Below are 21,971 nucleotides of genomic sequence, written 5' to 3' on the forward strand. Positions count from 1 at the left end.
GTATTTCAGCAGTATTTGCTGACTCTACACTTTCAAAGGATTTAGGGGGTCTGTAATTTTCCCTAGGAGAATATTATTCACCTAACAGAAGACCACAGGTGCTAACATTAATTTTCTGTTACCATTAATTGTGTGCATCCTGCAACATCGATTATCAGGCTCTATTTATGCCTATAACCTCCCTGCATGGATACTGATCCAGAACATGCTGCTTCTGTAACATTCCCCAAGTCAGGAGAGGAAACAGGTAAGAGCTTTGTGCCTGCATGGCATTTAAAATACCTCAGCTCCAGCAAGATAGCGAATGATGACATGCTCACTGAGTATCTGACCACAGCCCTACAGAATACACGTTTGATGTCTGTGGAAATCCCTGGAATTCACACCCAGTATATTGCTTCTGGAATCTAGTCCGGCTCCTGATTAACACAGTAATTAAATCCCTATGATAAAGAAGAACTGGTGACAGCAGCTAGGAAATTCCAGAGAGCATTCCTCTTACTGGAAGGTGTTGGCCTCAACATCAACACATCCTGTTGGCATTCATCAGCGTAACTCAAAATATCAGAGATCTCCTGGGGTCTATGTTGAAGTTCCCTGTACAAGTGTTCACACAACTCCAGGAACTCATCTAAACAAGCATAATGCTTGTTCATTGAACAAATGAATGTTCATTGAAAAAATATGCCCATGGTAAGAGCAATGAAATTTAAGATCCAAGAGCACTAGATTACAATTCAAGAAATTTTGTTTTAATTCCAGATGCTTTTGTAGTATCATCTCTATGACCTTACCGAGTTTCTGAGCCAGTTTCCACACGTGAAGTGGGATAGAAATCCCTACCTCCTACTCTTTTGTACAGTTCTTAACACAACAGAGCCTCAAACTCTGATGGGTCCTGTATATGTGCTTTGCTAATGCAAAGCAAGGCATATTCTTATTTTTATGTTCCGAGAGCTACATTATTGGTATGGATGCAAAGCCGTAGACGTGGAGAAGTCTGCAGACATGTCAAAATCCTTTATACCTATGTATAGTCTGAAGTGAATTATTTCTTTGCCTCCTGAGGATTTTTTCTAAGTTTCTTTTGCTGCGGAAAATAAACGCTAGTGCTGACTTCCCATTTGGTGGATATAAACGTAGGTTCTGCTGTAGCAATCACCTTTGAAAAGTGAGTCTTGGGCTGAATCCCAAAGGAAAAGCATCACTGCAACAGGATTCCCAAGAGACAGGAAGACAAACTTGTCCAAATCTGTACCCTGCCTCACCTAAGTTACTTTAAAGAAAAATTTATATGGTCTGAATTGTGGAACTGCTTCTGTAAGAGCAGAGAAAGAGATAGACTGGTGGTGCCATGCTCTGCCCCCCCGAGACAGGAACAGGAGCAGCAGCAGCCACCAGTAAGAACCCATGATCAAGGGGATCTTGTATCCCCCCCCACCGGGCTAAAGGCAGCAGCTCAAAGGAGGAGAGTGAATGGAGGCAAGTCCACACTCGTGGCGGCAGGCGAAGGCCCTCCTTGCCCACCTCGCCTCCCCAGGTGCCTCTGCACAACAGGTATGAGGCCCTGGAGGTGGAAGGCCAGGCAATGGAGGATGGGGATGACAGTCCATCTACACCAGAGGTGTCACCCAGGTCAGAAGAACGTACCTCTCGTATTAACACCACCTCCACAAGGAAGAGAAGACGGGTTATAGTTGTGGGCGACTCCCTTCTGAGGGGAACCAAGGGTCCGATATGCTGGACGGACCCTCCTCTTAGGGAAGTCTGCTGCCTCCCCGGGGCCCGGGTGAGGGATGTCACGAGGATACTCCCTAGCCTGGTACGGCCCTCGGACTATTACCCCCTACTGCTCTTCCATGTGGGGGGCGATGAAGCTGCAACACGAAGTCCTAGGGCAATCAAAAGAGACTTCAGGGCCTTGAGACAGCTAGTAAGGGACTCTGGAGCACAGGTTATTTTCTCCTCTCTCCTTCCAGTTGTGGGCAGTGACACTAGAAGGAACAGAGGCACCCAATCTATTAACTCATGGCTCCATGGCTGGTGTATTCACCATGGATTTGGTTTTTTTGATAATGGGATGGCCTACACAGCACCAGGCTTGCTGGCGTCTGATGGGATTCATCTTTGCTCAGGAGCTTGCGGGGCTCATTGACAGCTTTAAACTAGACTCGAAGGGGGAGGGGAGCAACATCAGCCTTGCCTGAGGGAAGCTGAGGGACAACGTGCCACGGTTAGAGGGAGCGGGTGCCAGCGAGGGCACTCAGCCTGTGTTTCAGAGATGTGCGGGGCACACTGGGGCACAGCTGAAGTTGAACAGAGTTGAGCTAGGGGATACTGAGGCAATAGGAGCCAAGAGGGAAACGCCAGTGAAACACCTCAAAGCACACAAGGGGTGTTCCTCTATGAAGGACACACGGACGACAGCCCAGCTGAAGTGCCTCTACACCAATGCACGCAGCATGGGCAACAAGCAGGAGGAGCTGGAAGCCTTTGTACATCAGGAAAACTATGATATGATTGCCATCACGGAAACATGGTGGGATGACTCGCACAACTGGAGTGCGGCAATGGATGGCTATAAACTCTTCAGGAGGGGCAGGCGAGGCAGGAGAGGTGGTGGGGTAGCCCTATACGTCAGGGAGTGTCTGGATAGTTTAGAGCTTGATGATGGTGATGATAGGGTGGAGTGTCTATGGGTGAGAATCAGGGGGAAGGCCAACAAGGCAGATATTGTGGTGGGAATCTGTTACAGACCACCCAACCAGGATGAGGAGACTGACGAACTATTCTATAAGCAGCTGGGAGAAGCCTCACGATCGCTAGCCCTTGTTCTTCTGGGGGACTTCAACTTACCAGATGTCTGCTGGAAATACAACACAGCAAAGAAGAAACAGTCTAGGAGGTTCCTGGAGTGTGTGGCAGATAACTTCCTGATGCAGCTGGTGAGGGAGCCAACGAGGGAAGGTGCCCCGCTGGACCTCTTGTTCACGAACAGAGAAGGACTTGTGAGCCATGTGATGGTTGGAGGCTGTCTTGGGCAGAGTGATCATGAAATGATAGAGTTTTTGACACTTGGAGAAACGGCGAGGGGGGTCAGCAAAACTGCCACCTTAGACTTCCAGAGGGCAGACTTTGGCCTGTTTAGGAGACTGGTCGACAGGGTCCCCTGGGAGGCAGCCCTAAAGGGCAAAGGGGTCCAGGAAGGCTGGACATTCTTTAAGGAGGAAGTCCTAAAGGCACAAGAGCGGGCTGTCCCCAGGTGCCAAAAGACAAGCCAGCGGGGAAGAAGACCGGCCTGGCTGAATAGAGAGCTTTGGCTAGAACTCAGGAAAAAGAGGAGAGTCTATGACCTCTGGAAGAAGGGGCAGGCAAGTCAGGAGGACTACAAAGGTGTAGCGCGGCTGTGCAGGGAGAAAATTAGAAGGGCCAAAGCTGAGCTAGAGCTCAATCTGGCTACTGCTGTAAAAGACAACAAAAAATACTTCTTCAAATACATTAGCAGCAAAAAGAGAGCTAAGGAGAATCTCCAGCCCCTAGTAGACGGGGGAGAGAACACAGTGACCAAGGATGAGGAAAAGGCTGAGGTACTTAATGCCTTCTTTGCCTCAGTCTTTAATAATAGGGCCAACTGTTCTCTGGGTACCCAGCCCCTTGAGTCAGAAGATAGGGACGGGAACCAGAATGGAGCCCCCATAATCCAGGGGGAAATGGTTAGTGACCTGCTGCACCACTTAGACACTCACAAGTCTATGGGGCCTGATGAGATCCACCTCAGAGTACTGAAGGAACTGGCAGATGTGCTCACCAAGCCCCTTTCCATCATTTGCCAGCAGTCCTGGCTAACTGGGGAGGTCCCTGCTGACTGGAGATTAGCTAATGTGACACCCACCTTCAAGAAGGGCCGGAAGGAGGACCCAGGGAACTACAGGCCTGTCAGCCTGACCTCGGTGCCGGGGAAGCTGATGGACGGCATGTCCATGTGCATGTCCGTGTGCAACATCACATGGCATGTAGAGGATAACCAAGGGATCAAGCCCAGCCAGCAAGGGTTTAGGAAAGGCAGGTCCTGCTTGACCAACCTGATCCGCTCCTATGACAAGGTGACCCACCTAATGGATGAGGGAAAGGCTGTGGATGTTGTCTATCTAGACTTCAGTAAAGCCTTCGACACGGTTTCCCACAGCATTCTCCTGGAAAAACTGGCTGCTCGTGGCTTGGACGGGTGTACTCTTCGCTGGGTAAAGAACTGGCTGGATGGCCGGGCCCAAAGAGTGGTGGTGAATGGAGTTTACTCCAGTTGGTCACAAGCGGTGTTCCCCAGGGCTCTGTGTTGGGGCCAGTCCTGTTTAATACCTTTATCAATGATCTGGGCGAAGGGATCGAGTGCACCCTCAGTAAGGTTGCAGATGACACCAAGTTGTGCGGGAGTGTTGATCTGCTTGAGGGGAGGAAGGCTCTGCAGAGGGACCTGGATAGGCTGGGTCAATGGGCCGAGGTCAATTGTATGGGGTTCAACAAGGCTGAGTGCAAGGTCCTGCACTTGGGCCACAGCAACCCCATGCAACACTGCAGGCTTGGGGAAGAGTGGCTGGAAAGCTGCCCAGCAGAGAAGGACCTGGGGGTGTTGGTTGACAGCCGCCTGAATATGAGCCAGCAGTGTGCCCAGGTGGCCAAGAAAGCCAATGGCATCCTGGCTTGTATCAAAAATAGTGTGGCCAGCAGGAGTAGGGAAGTGATCGTGCCCCTGTACTCAGCACTGGTGAGGCCGCACCTCAAATCCTGTGTTCAGTTTTGGGCCCCTCACTACAAGAGAGACATTGAGGTGCTGGAGCGTGTCCGGAGAAGGGCAACGAAGCTGGTGAAGGGTCTGGAGCAGAAGTCTTATGAGGAGCGGCTGAGGGAGCTGGGGTTGTTCAGCCTGGAGAAAAGGAGGCTCAGGGGAGACCTTATCGCTCTCTACAACTCCCTGAAAGGAGGCTGTAGAGAGGTGGGGTCGGTCTCTTCTCCCAGGTCACAAGCGATAGGACGAGAGGAAATGGCCTCAAGTTGCGCCGGGGAGGTTTAGACTGGATATTAGGAAATTTTACTTCACAGAAAGGGTTATCAAGCATTGGAACAGGCTTCCCAGGGAATTGGTTGAGTCGCCATCCCTGGAAGTATTTAAAAGACGTTTGGATGAGGTGCTTAGGGACATGGTGTAGTGGTGGTCCTAGTGCCAGGTTTACGGTTGGACTTGATGATATTAAAGGTCTTTTCCAACCTATACGATTCTGTGATTCTGTATGAAGACTCTTCATTTTAGAAAAGAAATGGCTGAGGGAGGGTATAAAAGAGATACATAAAGTTAGAGTGTGGCCCAGAGAAGATGAAGAGGGGAAAGACTACCCATTTCCCATAATACGAGCTGCGTAACAGTCAGGTCCTGTTCCCCTCGCAGAACATGTAACTTGTACCTCTTCTGCAACATCCTGCAAATGATTTAAGAGTACTTCGTGCACGAAAGCTAAGAAAGTTATTGTACAGAGGAAAAGAACAGGCACATGTTTTGATTTTTCAGTGATGGCAACCGCTCAGAGCACCCAGGGCTCTAAACAGGCTTGAAACATCTCTTTAAAGTCCTGAAGACTCAGCAACACATCTGGGAGCAGGTCCAGATCACTCAGTGCTGTGAGGCTAGTGCAACCCACCAGCCTATAGCACCTTGTTTATACATTTTCTATTTTGTATACAACTGTCAGCACCTAGTCTACATTAGTGTACAGCTTGGTGTGGCTAAACACGCTGATCAATCATGACTTGTCACGCTTTCTCACAGCACGCCTGAACAGGAGATCTCCTGATAATGAGGAAGATGACACATGCCACCAGTGCTCCCGCACTCATCTGCGTAAGTGAGAACAGCACATTTTGCTGTCAGGCCGAAGGGAACATATTTTCATAGGCATTCCTCCAACTTGTGTATAATTGCCTAGAAGTGGGAATTGGAAGAGAGGCCTGCATTTGGAGAACTCTGAGCAGTGAAAGAGGCTGCATCTGTAGCGAATTCAAGTCAATGAAATTCAGTGTAAATATGATTACTTGTTGGTTATAATTTTAAAATTTTATATTGTTTACTATAAACATTATTTTACTATTGTGCATAATATTTCTGAGATATGTCATTAAACTGTGCTGCTTCTGCTTCAGCAACTTCCCTGTTAAAAGCTGAGAAGGGCCAAAGTAGAAAATACCCTTTAAATGTTAGCAGTTTCCAAAACCAAACAAGTTTAGCAATCTGGACTAATTAGGAACGTTACTGGCTCCGAGTGAAGAGGCAGAACAGTACTAAATCTGGTATCTTAACTGTACCTGTTCAATATTCATTAGCACAAATTTCTTGGAGAAAAGTCTGCTATACTAATTAAGATTCCCAATCCCAAACACAGTTGATAATATGTTCATTCAAATCCTTTTAATTCTTATATGTCGTTCCAGCATTGTTTCTTTTTATCGGTGTCTCTAGGCCAAAACCTACTTCAATGTTTCAAGTGTGGAGAAGGTTCCTGCTAGTATGAGAAAGGAACTAAACAGACCAACATCTTATTTCATTTCAGCAGGACTCAATGATTTAATCATAACAATGAAACAAATCTGTGGCCACATCTGACTTCAGGGTTATCGGTTCTCTGTCCTTCACGACTATGCGGAGCTTCCCAGAAATAAAGCACACACTGCGCCTATTTTCACAGCTCAGTGACTCAAGACCTAAAAGAAAATCCTCTTTTTGCTCTTATGTGGGAAAAATGTGATGAAAGCAGCACAACTCTGATGCCATTCAGCAGAGGACACTTCCAAGCACCCCTCACCAAGTGATCCAGGCATAACACACACAACACACACCTACGTGTGTATATACATGCGAGTATACGTCTGTGTGAGTGTGCATATGCAAGTAAGAAAGACCAGTCTTGCTTACTGCAATGGGATTTATAAATATTCATTAGTGGACATCCCTAAATCAACGCCCACTCCAAAAGCAAGACTTTCTGTTTAAAAGCACTACTTACATCAATATGTGAATATTGCTGTTCCTCAGGGATGACTTAAAATTAGTCTGGAGCATTAGCATTACTGTTAGTTAGAACCTCCCTGCTGTCTAAACTGTTCATTTTGTACACCGCTCAGTGCTAGCGGAAGCAGACACAGCCTGCTGGAGCAGAATAGCACCCTGCCAAAGCAAATAAAATAAATCCTTCACGAGTAGGGCTCCCGGGAGATCTCATACCTGTAATTGTGGAACCAGTTGATCACGGTGCTGGTTTTCAAGTTGAGCTGCGTAGCGAGTTCCTCAATGGTTTTTGGTGATGGGTATGGCTTTTGCTGGTAGGCTCGTTTCAGAGCTTCCTTCTCTTCCGGTGCCAGCACCACCCGGGGCTTCTTCAGCTGATGCTGTGGCTGCGGGCTGGCTCCCTGGCTGTAGTCTATTCCAGCGGAGGAGGACTCACAAGACTGACTGTCGCTAACAGAGCTGTGTCGCCGTTTCATGTAGGCTGAAAGAGAAGCGCATCGGATCAGCCCCAGCTGAATACAAATGCAAAATCAATGAATATACGAGCCGTGGAATAAATGTGAAGATGACAGGTTGTAGATGCATGGATGGGCTATTTGGAGAGAACAGGAAGGAAGAAGCATCATCAGAGATCAGAGGAAAGCAAATGTGGGGAGGACGCAAGAGGCAGAAAAAGAAGAAAGAAGGGAGAAAGAAGGTAAAGAAAAGAGGGTAAATTGCCTGGAAACCTGCCAGAGTTTTGTGCTTTTTCAATGAACACGGGACATGAATAACAGGGTTCAGTTAACACGACTTATTTCAAATTCACTCTTTCAAGAGTGGCGAACTTCCACATAAGCACCTGATTAGGACAGTTGCACTTCATTTCAACTTAAATGGTTTTGGTTGTTAAACACTTAAGGTGTACACTAAGGTCTCTGAATTAAAAATATGACTGTGGAAGCTGAAGGCAGCCACAGCCACGTCTCCAACACACGATGGCGCCCGGAGCCCGGAGATCCCAGCAAGGGGCTGAATAACCCGTCAGGCGTTTGCTGCTTTTTCCTACAGATCTCCGCTATAGCGGTGACAGGTTATGAAAGAAAAACAGCCCACAGCATCCTCCTCCCCTACGCAAGGCTCTTTCAAAAATGCATATAGTTTTAAGAAAGCTCTTGCCGCACTGATGGAGCTTGGTGAGGCTGACGGCAGAAGCCTGTGATACCACTGCTAACTCTCCTCCCCAACGGCGACTGAATTATCCTGGCAAATTCTGCAAGGAAAGAGTCCCAGCAAACGCTGTCACTGACTTGATTGATTTACACTGGGCAAAGAGAGGTGGGATTTACTGCACCTGGCAGTATCATGCACAAGCATTGCTAATGAGGGGGCTGAAAATGGCAAATATAGATGAATCTTGTCAATAAAATATTTAATGGCCTGTTAAATACCTTCTAGATATTTAAGAGTTTAGGTATTCAAAAGCTGCAATTTGATAACCTTGGCTATTAAGTTCCAGATTATACCAGCCTGACATCAATCTAGCAGGCACTAAATCTCCAACAGCCAGGAGCTCTGATCGGAGCCAGGGACCAATGTGGGGCACGTCACACCAGTCAGCAACCAAATTCTTCAAAAAATAAACTTCTTTCTCCCCACAGCTCTGCCTTTAGGCTGAGGGTGCACAAAGAATAAAAATTCAGTGCAATCAAATAAACGGAAATGTTGAAAGCCCTTCTCACACAAGCCAACTTCTGGCAGAGCTCCCTACAGGACTGGCTCTGTCTGGGTTTCTGTCTCCAGTGGGTTTTGGCGTCCTGTCCTCTACACGGCGGTGCGTCCAGTGGGACCTTTATACACTGCGTCTTACTATCGTCAAAGTGAATTCTGAACACACTCTGTAACCTTTGGGGGTATCTGCATGGCCCTCATTTTGTTTTTCCTGAATATGACAGATTACCTGTGGATTGCCTACTGTGTAAGATCACCGATATGGAACAGAACGCGAGTTGCTCATGATCCATCACTCTGCCATGATAGAGTCCTGTGCGCTTTTGAAATAACCATAAAAAGCAAAGGTTTTTTTTTTTTTTTTTTAATAAACTTCATTTAAAAAATCACCTATTTAAGTTTTTCCAACTGGATGTAGAACTGCAAAGTGACCGCAGGCAAATGCATTATTTCAAGGTGACCTATTGGCCTTATTTTTGCAGCCTTCAACGAACTGTTACAACCTTCAACCACAGAATTAATCATTCCAGCAACATAATCTCCCATTTATATAAGGTCTTTAATCTCAAAGACTCCTAGGCGTTACTTCAAACTTGCATTGACATGCAAACTGTACACAAGGTTTCCTTGTCTCCTTTGATAGCACAACCAAGAGGGCTGAAAGACAGCATCTATCACTGCAGCAGCTTAAAGGAGGCCATGAGACAAAACAGAACCTCACATGGAAGATGTAAAAGGTGTTTAGGCTATCTCTAACTGGAGTTTCTGGAATTTGGTCAGGCGACTGAGTTAACATGAGACACCCATGCATCAGGGTGCTCTGAATCCCTGCTTTCTCTCCTCTCCAAAGGATGGCATTTCTGGCAGGTCAGAGCTCCCATCTTTAGACTCCTAAGGACAGCACAGAGCTGTGATAGCTTGGGAAAAATTTCATGCCCTATGCCTACCTCTGCTTTTGTAACCTTACACTGGGATCACAAAAGTTGCAATAGCTTCTTTGGGTCTCTCTCACGTGAACTGAACAAACTATATAAATGCCCGTATTTCCTTAACATAAAAATAAAGAGGATATCCCACTGTTCAGTCATAACCAATTGTTTTTCTGGAGGATAATACATTATCAGAACAAATTTCCACTGGGCCAAAGGCACAATCCTGGCACTTCGCCATGTGCTGAACTAGCACCTAAGCCTTAGGCTTTAATGGTGCTCTCTGGAAACTTTACATGACAGTTATAAAAGCTTTTCCTTTTTAATTCTTATTTTAGACATATGTGCTGCGTGTAGACAACATAAGGAGATCATTCAGCACATTTGCAGTGACAGCAAGGCTCAAACTGGAATCCAAGTCACAAACGCCCTTGACTTTCGGAGAAGTTTGAATTTTGTCTGTGATCGGTCTCTACTTCTCAGGAGACCTATGAAAAAAACAACCCAAACGTAATTTGGGCAAAGGTCTGGATCTGGGTCTGAGACCAACTTGCCAAGGCCAGCTCTATCCCCTGAGTTTTACTACCCCCTGCGCCGCTGCTGTTGCCAACCCAGCATCACCGCGTCCCCCAGGGAAGACTCCCCAGCATGTGCTCAGCTATAGACGCAGCAGACACTACTGCAGAACTAGCGGCTGCCCACCGAGGTAAAACAGAGCCCCTTTTAATATAATTTTTATCTTATGCGGTATTGAACAAGATTATTAAAAAGCGAAATAATGGGGAAATAAAGGGAATTAAATTTTCTCCTGACAGCAGGCTTCAGTACTGTTCAGTGACGAGTGTGACGTTACCAGCGGCACACACACCGGGAGGTTATAAGAAAGAGGAATGAACTATTCCAAGGCAGGAAAGGTGGTGCAGAGTGTCTCAGCCTAGTGAGCGTGAACCCCCACCTTCCTCCAAAGAGGTTAGTTAATGTACGTTGCAAATTTTCAGAACCTCTTAAAATGAACATTTATAGCACAAACTTCAGACTGGCAGAACAGAAAAAAAGATATATGCAGCTCACCTTTATCATAATTATTAATTTACTCCCTTAATAAAATGTGGCAGAGAAATAATTGATAATAATGTTTCACTGGTAGCAGATACAGTTGCATTGTTCTTCAACTGACATTAGCTGAAGGGAAAGTTAAATTCTTAATGTGGCTCTAGAGCAATTTAAAAGGTTAAATCACAGGATCCTTACCTGCATGAAAGGATTTTGCAGAAAATACAGGGTTGAATTCATTTAGAGTGCTCTGCTATGAGGACAGCACTTACACAGTTCAGGAGCTCAGTACAGAGTCTCAAATGATTTATAGCCTTATCTCTATTCAGGTGCCATCTATAGAGCATATGTATTGCACAGTATTTGATAAGAATCCAGTTTAGAAAATAGTTTTGAGAGGATATTGTCAGTACTACTTTTAAATTATTTTTATTTTATTTTCCTGCATTATGGGCGATATTCTCTTTGAGGCTATAAAAATCCAGCTAGTTGACAATTTTATTTCTGCCATATTTCTAATACAGCAAAAACCATCATGGCTCCCTTTGGTTTACAGTTGTAAGTGGGAAACCCAAGTGGATTTTACTCCCTGTGGAAGATCATACACAATTTGCGGTAAGATACTGCACTGCGTTATATTATACTGGTTACTATGACAAGGATTTGAATTTCTTCTTATAAGCATGCAAGACTAGAATTTTCCCAGAAGCTCCCTCACTGCAATTTTTAATATAATCACAAAATTCTTGATCAAATGTGTTAATGCTTTCAGGACATCAGTCAACAGCAGCGCTTTCAGTGCACACGATTAATGCTGTCTGTACTAATATCATTAAGGGATCGCTCGAGAGATGTATATATCATTAATTAGTTAACTGCTGATAATGGCAGCCTAAGAGTCTCTCTTGTAAAATCACATGAACATACTAAAAACAGGGCTCTGAATAACCACTGTTTTTTAGTAATGAATTTAAAATATAGGGTAGGATACATTTTCAGGATATACTCCCTACTAAGATACCCGATAACAACTTAAAGCTCTCACAGGTACATACTCATGATCTAGCCGTTTTATGCGAGCATGTATTAACACAATCACCTTCCCCCATCCCTACAAAGGCTACAAATTTAATTCTTCTCAAATACCCTTTTATAAAGACTTCATTTTTCTCTCCTCCTAGCGACCATCAGTGCAGGACTGGCAAGAAGGTCTCTCAGGAGTCAATGCACAGTTCTTCCAGCCCAACATCTGCGACCAGCTGCAGCACTATTAACTAATAACCCAAAGCCAGCTCCCAAACTCACATTTCTCATTTGGTAAGGCAAGTTATCAGTGATACACCAGGGCCTCAGTAATTAATCTATAGGAGAATATAGCAATGATTTCAGGACAGCTGGTGAATATTCAGGGTTTGGGTTTTTTGTTTGGTTGTTGGGGTTTTTTTTTTGTTTTTTTGAGATGTATATGCTTGAGCTAGCATCAGATAAAACTAGGAAAAAGCTGTCATGAAGTCCTTTTGCATAACCTTCATAATACTGGATCAATGCTGCCTCTATACTATTTGTGGAGAATTATAAAAGACACGGTCATCTTTGAAATAACGGAAAACATGAGTCAGCAGTCTGCTCCAAGTTACCTTTTTTCTCCATTCGTTTCATATCCATCAGCTTCTCCACGTTGTTGGGATCGTTCAGCCACAGCTGCATGCGGACAAAGGGTTCCCGTCCCTTCAAACTCAGCTTGTGCCAGGGCTTCGGGCGAGCCAGAAGGTCTGAGACAGAGCCTTGTGTTAGCCCTAGGATTGTCTCCCCAAACAAACGCTGACCTAATACGAAATTGAAAATTGCATGAATTCATTCAGCTAAGAGACGAGGCTAACTAAAAAGACAGAACACATCTACAAGATCATTTGTCAATTATTCTTACTTTAGAATTGCTTGAAAACCCAAAAGAAACATTTAGAAGAATAAAAGCTCTCCCCCCCGCTAAAAGTGTAAATACTGAGCTTTAGTTTAATCCTTAGAATCTGACTGTGGCAAAGAGGGGAGCTCGACACCTTTGGGGACCGGGACCTTAGAGTGAAACAGTGTGCAAAAAATAAGATTAATGAGATTAAAAATAAACTGAACTTTGAGCTAAGCAGGTAACTAGTGAGAACAGTGAGGCTACTTAGCTCTTATGCAGGAGGGTAGTGCAACAGCTTCGTTCCAACAGGGCAATCCAAACGTTTCAAGCAATCAATGAACCAAGACCAATGTAACCCCCCATTCAGCAACGGTCATATAAGTGTCCTCAAAGACACACATACATGTTTTCTGTGTTGTACTATCTGTGGTGTTCTAACTGTGTCTTACCAACTAGAGATAATCACATTTTACAATATAACAGATTTTTCTACGGCCTTTACAGTACTTGTAGTTAAGAATACTTAATTTTAGTTCTCTTTCAAAATGCTATTGTCTAGCAAGGTAAAAACTGCATATGCTTTTCAACGTACAGCATTTGTATGTGCAAGAGTAACACTAGTTTTACATGGCTAAGATCTAACTTAGCAAGGACTGTGGAAAATGCCTGTGCAGTTCAAACCCAACCATACAGCTGGCCAAGCTAAACTGCCTTGATATGCAACAGCTTTTGTTACAAGACAGAGCCTGAAGTCATCTGAGTCATTGCCGGTGACTTCCGATAGAAGTGCAGCTATCATGTATTTTCAAGGTAACCCAAAGATCTTCCCATACCGACCAAGTTTAGGCCTCAGGGTCTCGTGTCTGATCCGTAGCTTTTGAATGCCCTCACTAACACAAAGCAGAACGCTCCCCTTCACTTCCTAGCCATGCCAGCAGTCTTAGCCAGTGGCAACACACAGACCCCTAGGGGACAATGCAGATGCGTGGGGGCTTGTGCTCCTACAGCTCTGCAGGACGTGCCTGCACTTGCAAAAGCACCATCAGCTCTTGCCTTCACAGCCTCATCTGATCCTATCACAAACAGGTTGTGGAAAATATCTACTCCATAAACCCCTCCTGGGTGCTTAATTCCATGAATCTCCTCCTCCTCTTATAAACATCCCAAAACCTTTGGCCCGGCCATTTTTTTTGCCTGTAAGGGGAGAGGAGGGAACGTGGGACCAGTTGGAAGCTGCAGAACGTCCTATTCAGATGCATGGGGCAGGTGGGTCTGCAAAGCTTTTGGAGGAAGCAGCCGAGATAACGAAAGGCGGAAAGGGGAAATGAGGACAGGGCTAACATGACAGAGTCTGCAATGAGCTCTAAAACTAACCCTGAAAATGGTTCGTACAGACTGAACAGAAACCTAAATTCAGAGTTCACTGAAGTTCCTAAGTAATAAGTGATTTTCAGCTACCCTCAATATTAGGAAAATCAGACAAAAGTAGTAATTCAGGGCCAATTTTAGATCATGCGTATTGCAGAGTTAATCTACTCCTGGTTTGTCTTTGTATTTAAAAACATCAGTAAGGCCTTATCCATTTACCTTTAAACCTGCCAGATACTTGCAGGATAAGACAGCTACTTTGAAGATCTTTTAATATGCCTTTGTAAGTAACTTTCCTGTAGCGTTCCCCGCAGTTTCTAACCCCAGGCTGTGCTCAGGCTGCAACCTGAGCAGCATTTCTTCCAGCGGCCGTGAGAGCTCCGACAGCCGCCGTGCAGTGCCAGGGCGGCCACTGCAACCGCCCGTGTGGCTGCACAGTAAATGGGAGCAGTGAACTGATCCGAGTCAAACCAACCTACCAAGAATAAAACGGCCACTTTTGACTCAGACCAACTGGTCTGGTTTATTGTGTGGCCACATGAACAGGAATACCGGCACAAATCAGCAAAAAGGTCAGAAACAAGCAGCCCAGAGCAGGTACTAGCAATGCTGCCAAAAGAAATGAACTTCAAACAACAGCCTAAAAATTAGAAATGCAAATGTGGAAGGAAGTAACATCATGTTCTCTAGGTGTTAAGGACAAAGCTAAAGATGTTTGTGTCATTTATTTTATCCCAGGATATGGCAGGGCAGGATAAAACACCTGAAAGACTCCCAAGCTAACGGGGAATGTGGTAGAAATCATTCTCAGGAGGTAGCAGGTGTATCACACTCCATCTTCATCAGAGAGCTATTAATAACTGGAATATTTTTAAGCACAGGTTTCCTAAAACTCCTGCTAATTCTCCCCATCTTTTTCCCTAATATCCTTCACGCCTGTTCCCACTCATGTAGCTCCTCATGGACAAAACTTTCTGTAAATTATGCTGGTTTCATGGTTAGTCCTGGCTCCTTCTGCAAAATCCCCACCACTGCAATCTTTCAATAGCTCACTGCATTTGCTTCCCTCTGTATCTAAGTTATATGTTGGCCAACAGGGAATCGCTGATAACACATTTGGGACTAGGAATACTAATAACATCTCAGCATTAACACTGCCAGCATTGCTTGCTAAAATGGTGACTGTTGAATGAATGCTAAAAGGCATGGGAGGAGAGACCCGCCAAACACATCTTTGAGTGGTTTTGCACAACCGTGGTCTTTACTGGCCGATGATATTGGAACAACTGAGCCACCACCAGTTGCCTAAGACAGGTTCACAAGGCCCTGTGGCCTAAGACAGAGAAACCTGGGCACCGAGTCAATCTGGTGCGCTAGCACACTGAGGGCGCAAAAGGAGACATTGAAACTGGTTCCACACCTAATGCAGAGTTTGGGGCACATTTCCTGGCTCTTCTGCTGCTTTTTAGGCTTGTCAGCCACACTGTAGGAAAACAAAAATCATGGGAAATAAAAAAGACTAAGTAAAAATGGCATCAAAGCAAATGTAAACAAAAATACTTTTTCAAACCTCTCTGGCACACCAGAGCAGGTACAGCACTCAACAGTAGTTTGCCCAAAAACTAAGGGCTTGAACCTGCAAACCCTTACCGTGACTTGTGGCTTTACCTCTACATTATCTCCACTGAACAAGCAACCACAATCTGCCCATGCCAATGTGCGCAAGCAAGTAATTCTGCTGGGTTCAGTGGAACACAATCTCATGCAGGGTATGTCCATGATCAGGGCCATTTTCTTTTTTTCCAAATTATGTTAAATGAGAACTTGCAACCCCCCCCCCCATCCCAGTATTTTTCCCCTTAAAAAAAAAAATCTAAGATAATAACATGTTATTCTGTGTCTAGCCGAAAAAAAGGCTTCCTTACATACTAAAATAAAAGGAGTTCTCACTTATACAGTCATAATGTTCAGATGATATGGATGGAATTCTTCTCACTTAAGTATCATCAGCAGTCTAAATCTAAACTTATCTTTTTGGTCCCATCTGTAGTGAATGGAGAGAAACTGGTAATTCTAGAGAGTGATTCATCCCAACCATCTCAGACATCTATTTTGAACATCTAAATGCAGGTGAGATGAATCCCATGCTAAGCCCCAGAAGCACGTGCAGGTAACGCTGGGGCAGCCTTACTGCCTTCCCACTAGAGACTTCAAAGGACTCTTAAAGGTTTCCCAATGCCTTGTGAGGGAAGCAAGTGTTAAACACATATGAAGAACTAGTGGCTTAGAGGCATAGTGGCAGTATTAAGCATGGATTTCCCATACTCAGATCAGGTTATTCCCTTTGACTATTCCAAATATATAGCCATGTCAACATTATACCTAATTTGACACCCAAAAACTCATCTATAAGCAAAAGCAGCCTTAACTTTGCGCATCTCTAAGCAAAATAACCAAATCGCCCCATACACTTATCTACAGATTCATCTAAACCGCAACTGAGTCTGAATTTACCCTCCTAGCTCTACAGGTACGCTATGCTTTTGCTTGTGATGCACCTCCCTCTCCAATCATGCCGGACTCCTCTACTCCACCCAGGCCTAAAATGCTGGGGCCTTGAACCTATGAGCATGGGGAAAACAGCATTTCGCAAGGAGAGATCTCACTGGCTTTGGGGTTTTGGTCGTCTTGACAGCCTGCTGGACTGTACTTAGGGAGGTGGGAACAGTATCTGGCTGGTGAGCCAGGAGCAGAGCTTAAGAGCAGCAAGGGTATGGTGACATTTTAAGTAGAGTGTGACAATCTGAAAGGATTTTTCTACTGGTTTAAAAAAAAAAAAAATCTTTTTTAACAGATTAAAGCTTAGGCCAGAATCAAACCCAAGTATTCTTGTAAATGTCTACTGAAATATAGCTTAAAAATAAAAGCATGAACACTTTTATTTTACTTCAGCCAAGAAATGAGAATAAAGTGATTTACCAAGATTGTTGTCCGTTAGCACTTCTTTGACCCTTTTCGTAATGCCATACGTATCCAGCTCAGGGGACATAGCAACCAGTTCTTGAATGCTGAGTGCCGAGTGGCCCGACAGTGGCAAAGGTGTTGTAGATTGGGATTCAGAAGCAGGTGGCTCACTAGATTCTTGGGATTTGCCATCCTTACTTGTCTCTATAGTGGGACAGGGTTGCTGTACCAATTCAGTCAGGCTTTTCACTGATTCACTGGAACTCATAGGAGATTCAGGAGCAGGACTGCAACTGGCAGAAGTCTTTGGAGTGCTTTCTGTAATTAAAAAAAGAAAAAAGTCCCCACTTTAGCATAATTGTAATGTTTTGATTGCAGGATATTTAACTTTCCTTCTCATTTATATTCTACCTACTTAAAGAAATGCCTAAGTATGCAAAATGCTACTTGTTATGACTTGGTTACTAAAAAGCCTCTTTTTAAAAACAGAATTATTTTCTAATTTTATCTTTAGTCATCTCTGCTTTCTTATACAGACAAGAGGTACAAATACAAATAAAAATCAGGAAAAAATGACGTGCAATAGTCTGTAAGGTTGCAAGAAATTTCCTTGGTCAGGAAATCTCATAGTTTTGCTTTCCACAACATTTTCGTATAAGGATGCCCTTAAATCTACCATTATAGATTGCTTTAAGCCTCCTTTTGTGACTTGTAAAAAACTCACTTAGCCACTATTTTGTAGTGTCAGTGAGGGATTTTCTATAACTGATACAACTTTATATCTTGAGAGTGTTATTGATTTCATATTGTTTCTTATCACTCGCATCACATTTTTGCACTTCTCTTTGCCCAGAAATAACTTAACAAGATTAAAATACAGTTTGTAATTATGTGGTATTAATTAATGTGTTTGAGAATCCAGCGTAAAGATAGCTAGTGGATCAGGAGACACCCAGATCTACTATTGTGACACTTTGTTTAAAAGAAAGCTTTCTGAATCTGTTAATTTGCCAGCAACAATAAGTTCTGTATAAAATGTTGTTTTCCTCTACTAAATTCACATTTATCTCTAATGGAATGTACCAACTGAGCTTATGCAGAAACTCCAGACAGTCTAAACATTTTTTAAAGCAACAACATGTAGACAATGTGGTTTAGAAGAACAATTCCCTTCAAAAGATAAAGAGCACATTTGATTTCTCCGTTCACAATTCCTTCCCATTTTTGTGGGACTGCTTCCTCCTCCTTGCTGTCTCACATCTCATTACTTGACACGGTTAACTGTATGTATCTCAAATTCATACATCAGTGGATTCGCCTCAACATCTCTGGAGGAAGCTCACAACACTCTCAATCGTACAAGGATGAGGCCAGACTACATCAAAAACTTAGTCCCTCTAACAGAATTGTTTTCCTGACCACTGCATCTCTACTATGAGTGGTTCCCTCTGCAACGTCAGGTCCTGTCGCTACCACGGCAATGGCTAATAGCAAATTTCACTATTTTTCAAGTTTGTTTGTTATCCAGAATACTGTCAAATCATTACAGAATATGCAGCTCGTGTAGCAGGGAAACATATCCCAAATACTAAAGGAAAATACTACCTAAGTAAAAGTAGGGTTCCAATGAAGCAGGGTGCACAGTGTAATTGTGTTGTTCAAGGTAACAGAAGCTTTCACGATGCTGCATTTAAGAGACGTTCCCTGACGCACTTACATAAAGTTGCTCTCTCAAACCAAGCAATCGGACTTTTTCCTTAGTGTTTTATGAAAGATGCAAAAGAGGCAGACATAAAAGAAAAGCAAGGTGCATATAAATCTTTAAGGCAATAGGGATCCTACAAATCTTATTTCTTTTCTCCGTTCACCCTCGGTCATCATACAACTGAATATAAAACCCAGCAAATGTTATTTTTGTATCAGGAGCAGCAAAGGAATTGTACTGTAAATTTGCCCTGATTCACCCATGCGAGGGACCAATTTGGCAGATCATCCATCTTGTTCACTGTACACTGTCAGGGATGGCATGAATTCCCTACATGATAAACAGATTTCTTCTCAGGTCTGTGTCCTTTAACCCACAGCAAGGTCAAAATTATGGCTGCCTAGCTAATAAACTGCACGGCACTCGTTCAAGTTCCCTCTAATTTTGTCCCTTGTGCCAGCTTATACAAATCTTACTGAATAACTAGAGCAGCTGCAAATTTCCTATACAATTCCTCACCCATGCACTGCAAACCACGTGCGCACACAGAGTGCAGAAAAAATCCAAAATAAAAAAACCCCAACCACACAGGACTAAACAAAAGCATTTCCTAATGCTTCTTTCTCCCTCTCCTTTCCCTGCCCAGCCTAATTATGTAAACAACAAAGGTAATCTATATTATCATCTATCACTGAAATGCTCTATGTTGCTCACATATTAGCTTATTTATTTTTTATATCACATATCAAGGGCTTACTTGAATTTCATTTTTAAGACCAATCTGCTGCTTATTTACTCAAAAAGGTAGGATTATCTGAATCTAATTTTGGCAGGCAGTACAGATGACAAACTGCTCCCCCCCCCCCCCCCCCAAACGAAAGGCAAGTGTGTCGTGATTTCAGATGAGGCATTATGCGCATATACTACAAATAACTCGAAATATACTCCCCATTCATTTTTAGCATTTTTCCCTTATGGAAAAACATTTTAAAGATCACATAAATATTTAAGGAAAAGATCCATTATTTGGAAAAGTCAATTCAATAATCAAATAATGCAAACATTTCCCGTTAATCTACTTAAAAAATTAAATAGACAGTTAGAGTACAAGTGACTGCTGACAGAACAAAGGGGAAAATTGAATGTATTCACTATTACAGATTTAACTGTCAATCCACAGCCATTTCGCATGTTTTATGAAATGATTTGTCTGTATTCATTTCTCTCAAGTTCCTCACAGGACAAAGAAACAAATTCAGGACATCTGAAAAATACATATTAAGATTTCAAAAGTAGCAATTGAACATTTCCAATGAAAATAACACATTGAAAGCTTATTTCTTTAAAATGTGTTCTGCTTTTTTAACCCCAGACTGCACTGAAGAACAGCACTAACTTAAAAGCGATCCAGTTTCTTGTGAGTGAGTAATGTTCACCGAATGTTTCACGTTTGTATTTTGTGAGGAAAAGATCATTTTGTCAATGTGAGTGCAAAACTGCATTATGGTAGGCTGTACAACCTGCAAACCCCATGGCCACCATTCATTGATGAAGTTACTTTAATAAATTCCAGATAAACTTTGCTATACCAAAGGGGTGTTGCATTTTCCTTTCCAACAGACTGTATCCAGTTTAAAACCTGAAGCAAAAGCCCAAAAGCTTCAAAAATAAGGTGCTAGAAGTAAGAAGCTGGAGAGATCAAGAGCATCACCAGTGACGAGGTCATTGCAGAACCCGGGATATTTTTAAGTCTCAGGTAGGCAAAGACATCAGCCATGCCCTGCGCTTTATAGAGGATGGGAGAAACAGGGTCTCCCCAAACTAACTTGGCGGAAAGAGGGCGTCCATTAGGTCCCAAGCACGTGACGAAGACACAGTTCAACATGACAATTTTAAATTATCGGGAAACCGGTGTAACTTTTGCACAATTACAGGTTGATGTTGACAAACGTCATTAAAGATTCAAATACGCCATAAATGCATTTAAGTGATCCGAATCTTCTAAAGCTGCACGTATAACTGAGTCATGAAAGGGCAAAGGCTCTACCATGCACTTTTTACATTATTAATTCAAAATATATGCCTGCGGTATAGGGAAGTTAGGCACTTCCAACCAATTTTTAAAAGCACATTCAAATACGCAGCATCAAAAATAATAATCAAATGCAAATCGCGTACTAGGAAGTGATGTCTGCATAAATGGGCCAGCAATCTGAAATATTTAGCAAGTGCAATCGGCCTCCATTCATAGCTAAACACGAAGACAACTGAAACACCAACACTGGCTATTTCACAGTTGATGAAAACAGCTAAGAGAGTGTGATGACCATACAGTGAAGGTGAGCGTTCAAGTCTTTGAAGGCAAATATGTCTTCATAAAGACAAATACATCTGATGGAGTTTGCGAACGCCAGAGAGCCGTACTTGGGAACACATCACTCCTGGCAGAACACATGGTCCTTATTTTTAAGTCAGGAAATTCTTCAGTTTTGTTTTTTCCTACTACAATACTAGAGAGGGATGCATAATCTAAAATGAAGATATATAAACAAATGGAAACAAAGTCAACATTATACAAATACCTTTTGTTTTCTTTTTAAATACTATTTTCCCAATATAAAATTGCTGCTTGAATGACCATCTTACTGCAACAAAACCCCAAACTGTCATCACAGCTTGCCCATTCCCCTCCCACCCCTTAGCAGTTATCAGTTAAGAAACTAAACAAACTTTGCAAACAATTTAGCGTATAGGACTAGGGTCTGTCTGAGCATTTTACAAAACTGGTTGAGAACCACTACAAATTGACCTTGCCTTAATTATATGAACACAGGAAATCTTTTGTGGTCTTGCATTCCCTAGCACGATGGATGAAGCCAAATGATGCTTTGGTCCCATCCATCCTCTACACCTTCCCCATAGCTTCTATCATGACAGTGTTTTGGAAAATGTGAGGCAGTCTGAAACAGAGTTCCAGTCTCAGTTCATTGGTTACGGTGCTTTTCCTGAACTTAACATTAGATTTTCTTACTCTTTTCCAACTACAAGATTTCCCACCCCTATGCTGGGGTCAGGTCCCCAGTACTGGATCCTGGTCCTGAATTGCTTGAACACTGGCTGTAGAACATTTTGGACTATTGATTATCCCACTGGTGGCTTACAAACGACCTGAAAACATTTTCCCCAAGACAGTATCAGCCTGACACATTCCTCTACGAGGTCTGATCATGTTCTGCCATTGTAATGTGACAAAATCCCTATAGGGTGTAACGAACCATAGGCTGC

General features: G+C 43.4%; 1 protein-coding gene across 11 annotated transcripts in view; it reads right to left on the bottom strand.

Moving 5' to 3' along the window:
- The window catches only part of CUX1 (cut like homeobox 1), a 287,680-nt gene that overhangs the window by 35,900 nt on the left and 229,809 nt on the right, over positions 1–21,971 (bottom strand). For 6 of the 11 annotated variants that reach the window (XM_075518101.1, XM_075518104.1, XM_075518099.1 and 3 more), the window contains 4 exons: positions 16,997–17,299; positions 15,438–15,500; positions 12,381–12,569; positions 7,268–7,532 (listed from right to left, as the gene is read on the bottom strand). The exons of 1 other annotated variant lie outside the window; for it this stretch is intronic. In XM_075518101.1, coding sequence (XP_075374216.1) covers positions 7,268–7,532; positions 12,381–12,569; positions 15,438–15,500; positions 16,997–17,299 — 820 coding nt within the window. The remainder of the gene's footprint in view (positions 1–7,267; positions 7,533–12,380; positions 12,570–15,437; positions 15,501–16,996; positions 17,300–21,971) is intronic. 4 more of the 11 variants (XM_075518102.1, XM_075518106.1, XM_075518100.1 and 1 more) reach the window with 1 other exon arrangement.

Source organism: Mycteria americana, chromosome 15 (genome assembly GCF_035582795.1).
Source record: "Mycteria americana isolate JAX WOST 10 ecotype Jacksonville Zoo and Gardens chromosome 15, USCA_MyAme_1.0, whole genome shotgun sequence".
Classification (NCBI taxonomy): Eukaryota; Metazoa; Chordata; class Aves; order Ciconiiformes; family Ciconiidae; genus Mycteria; species Mycteria americana.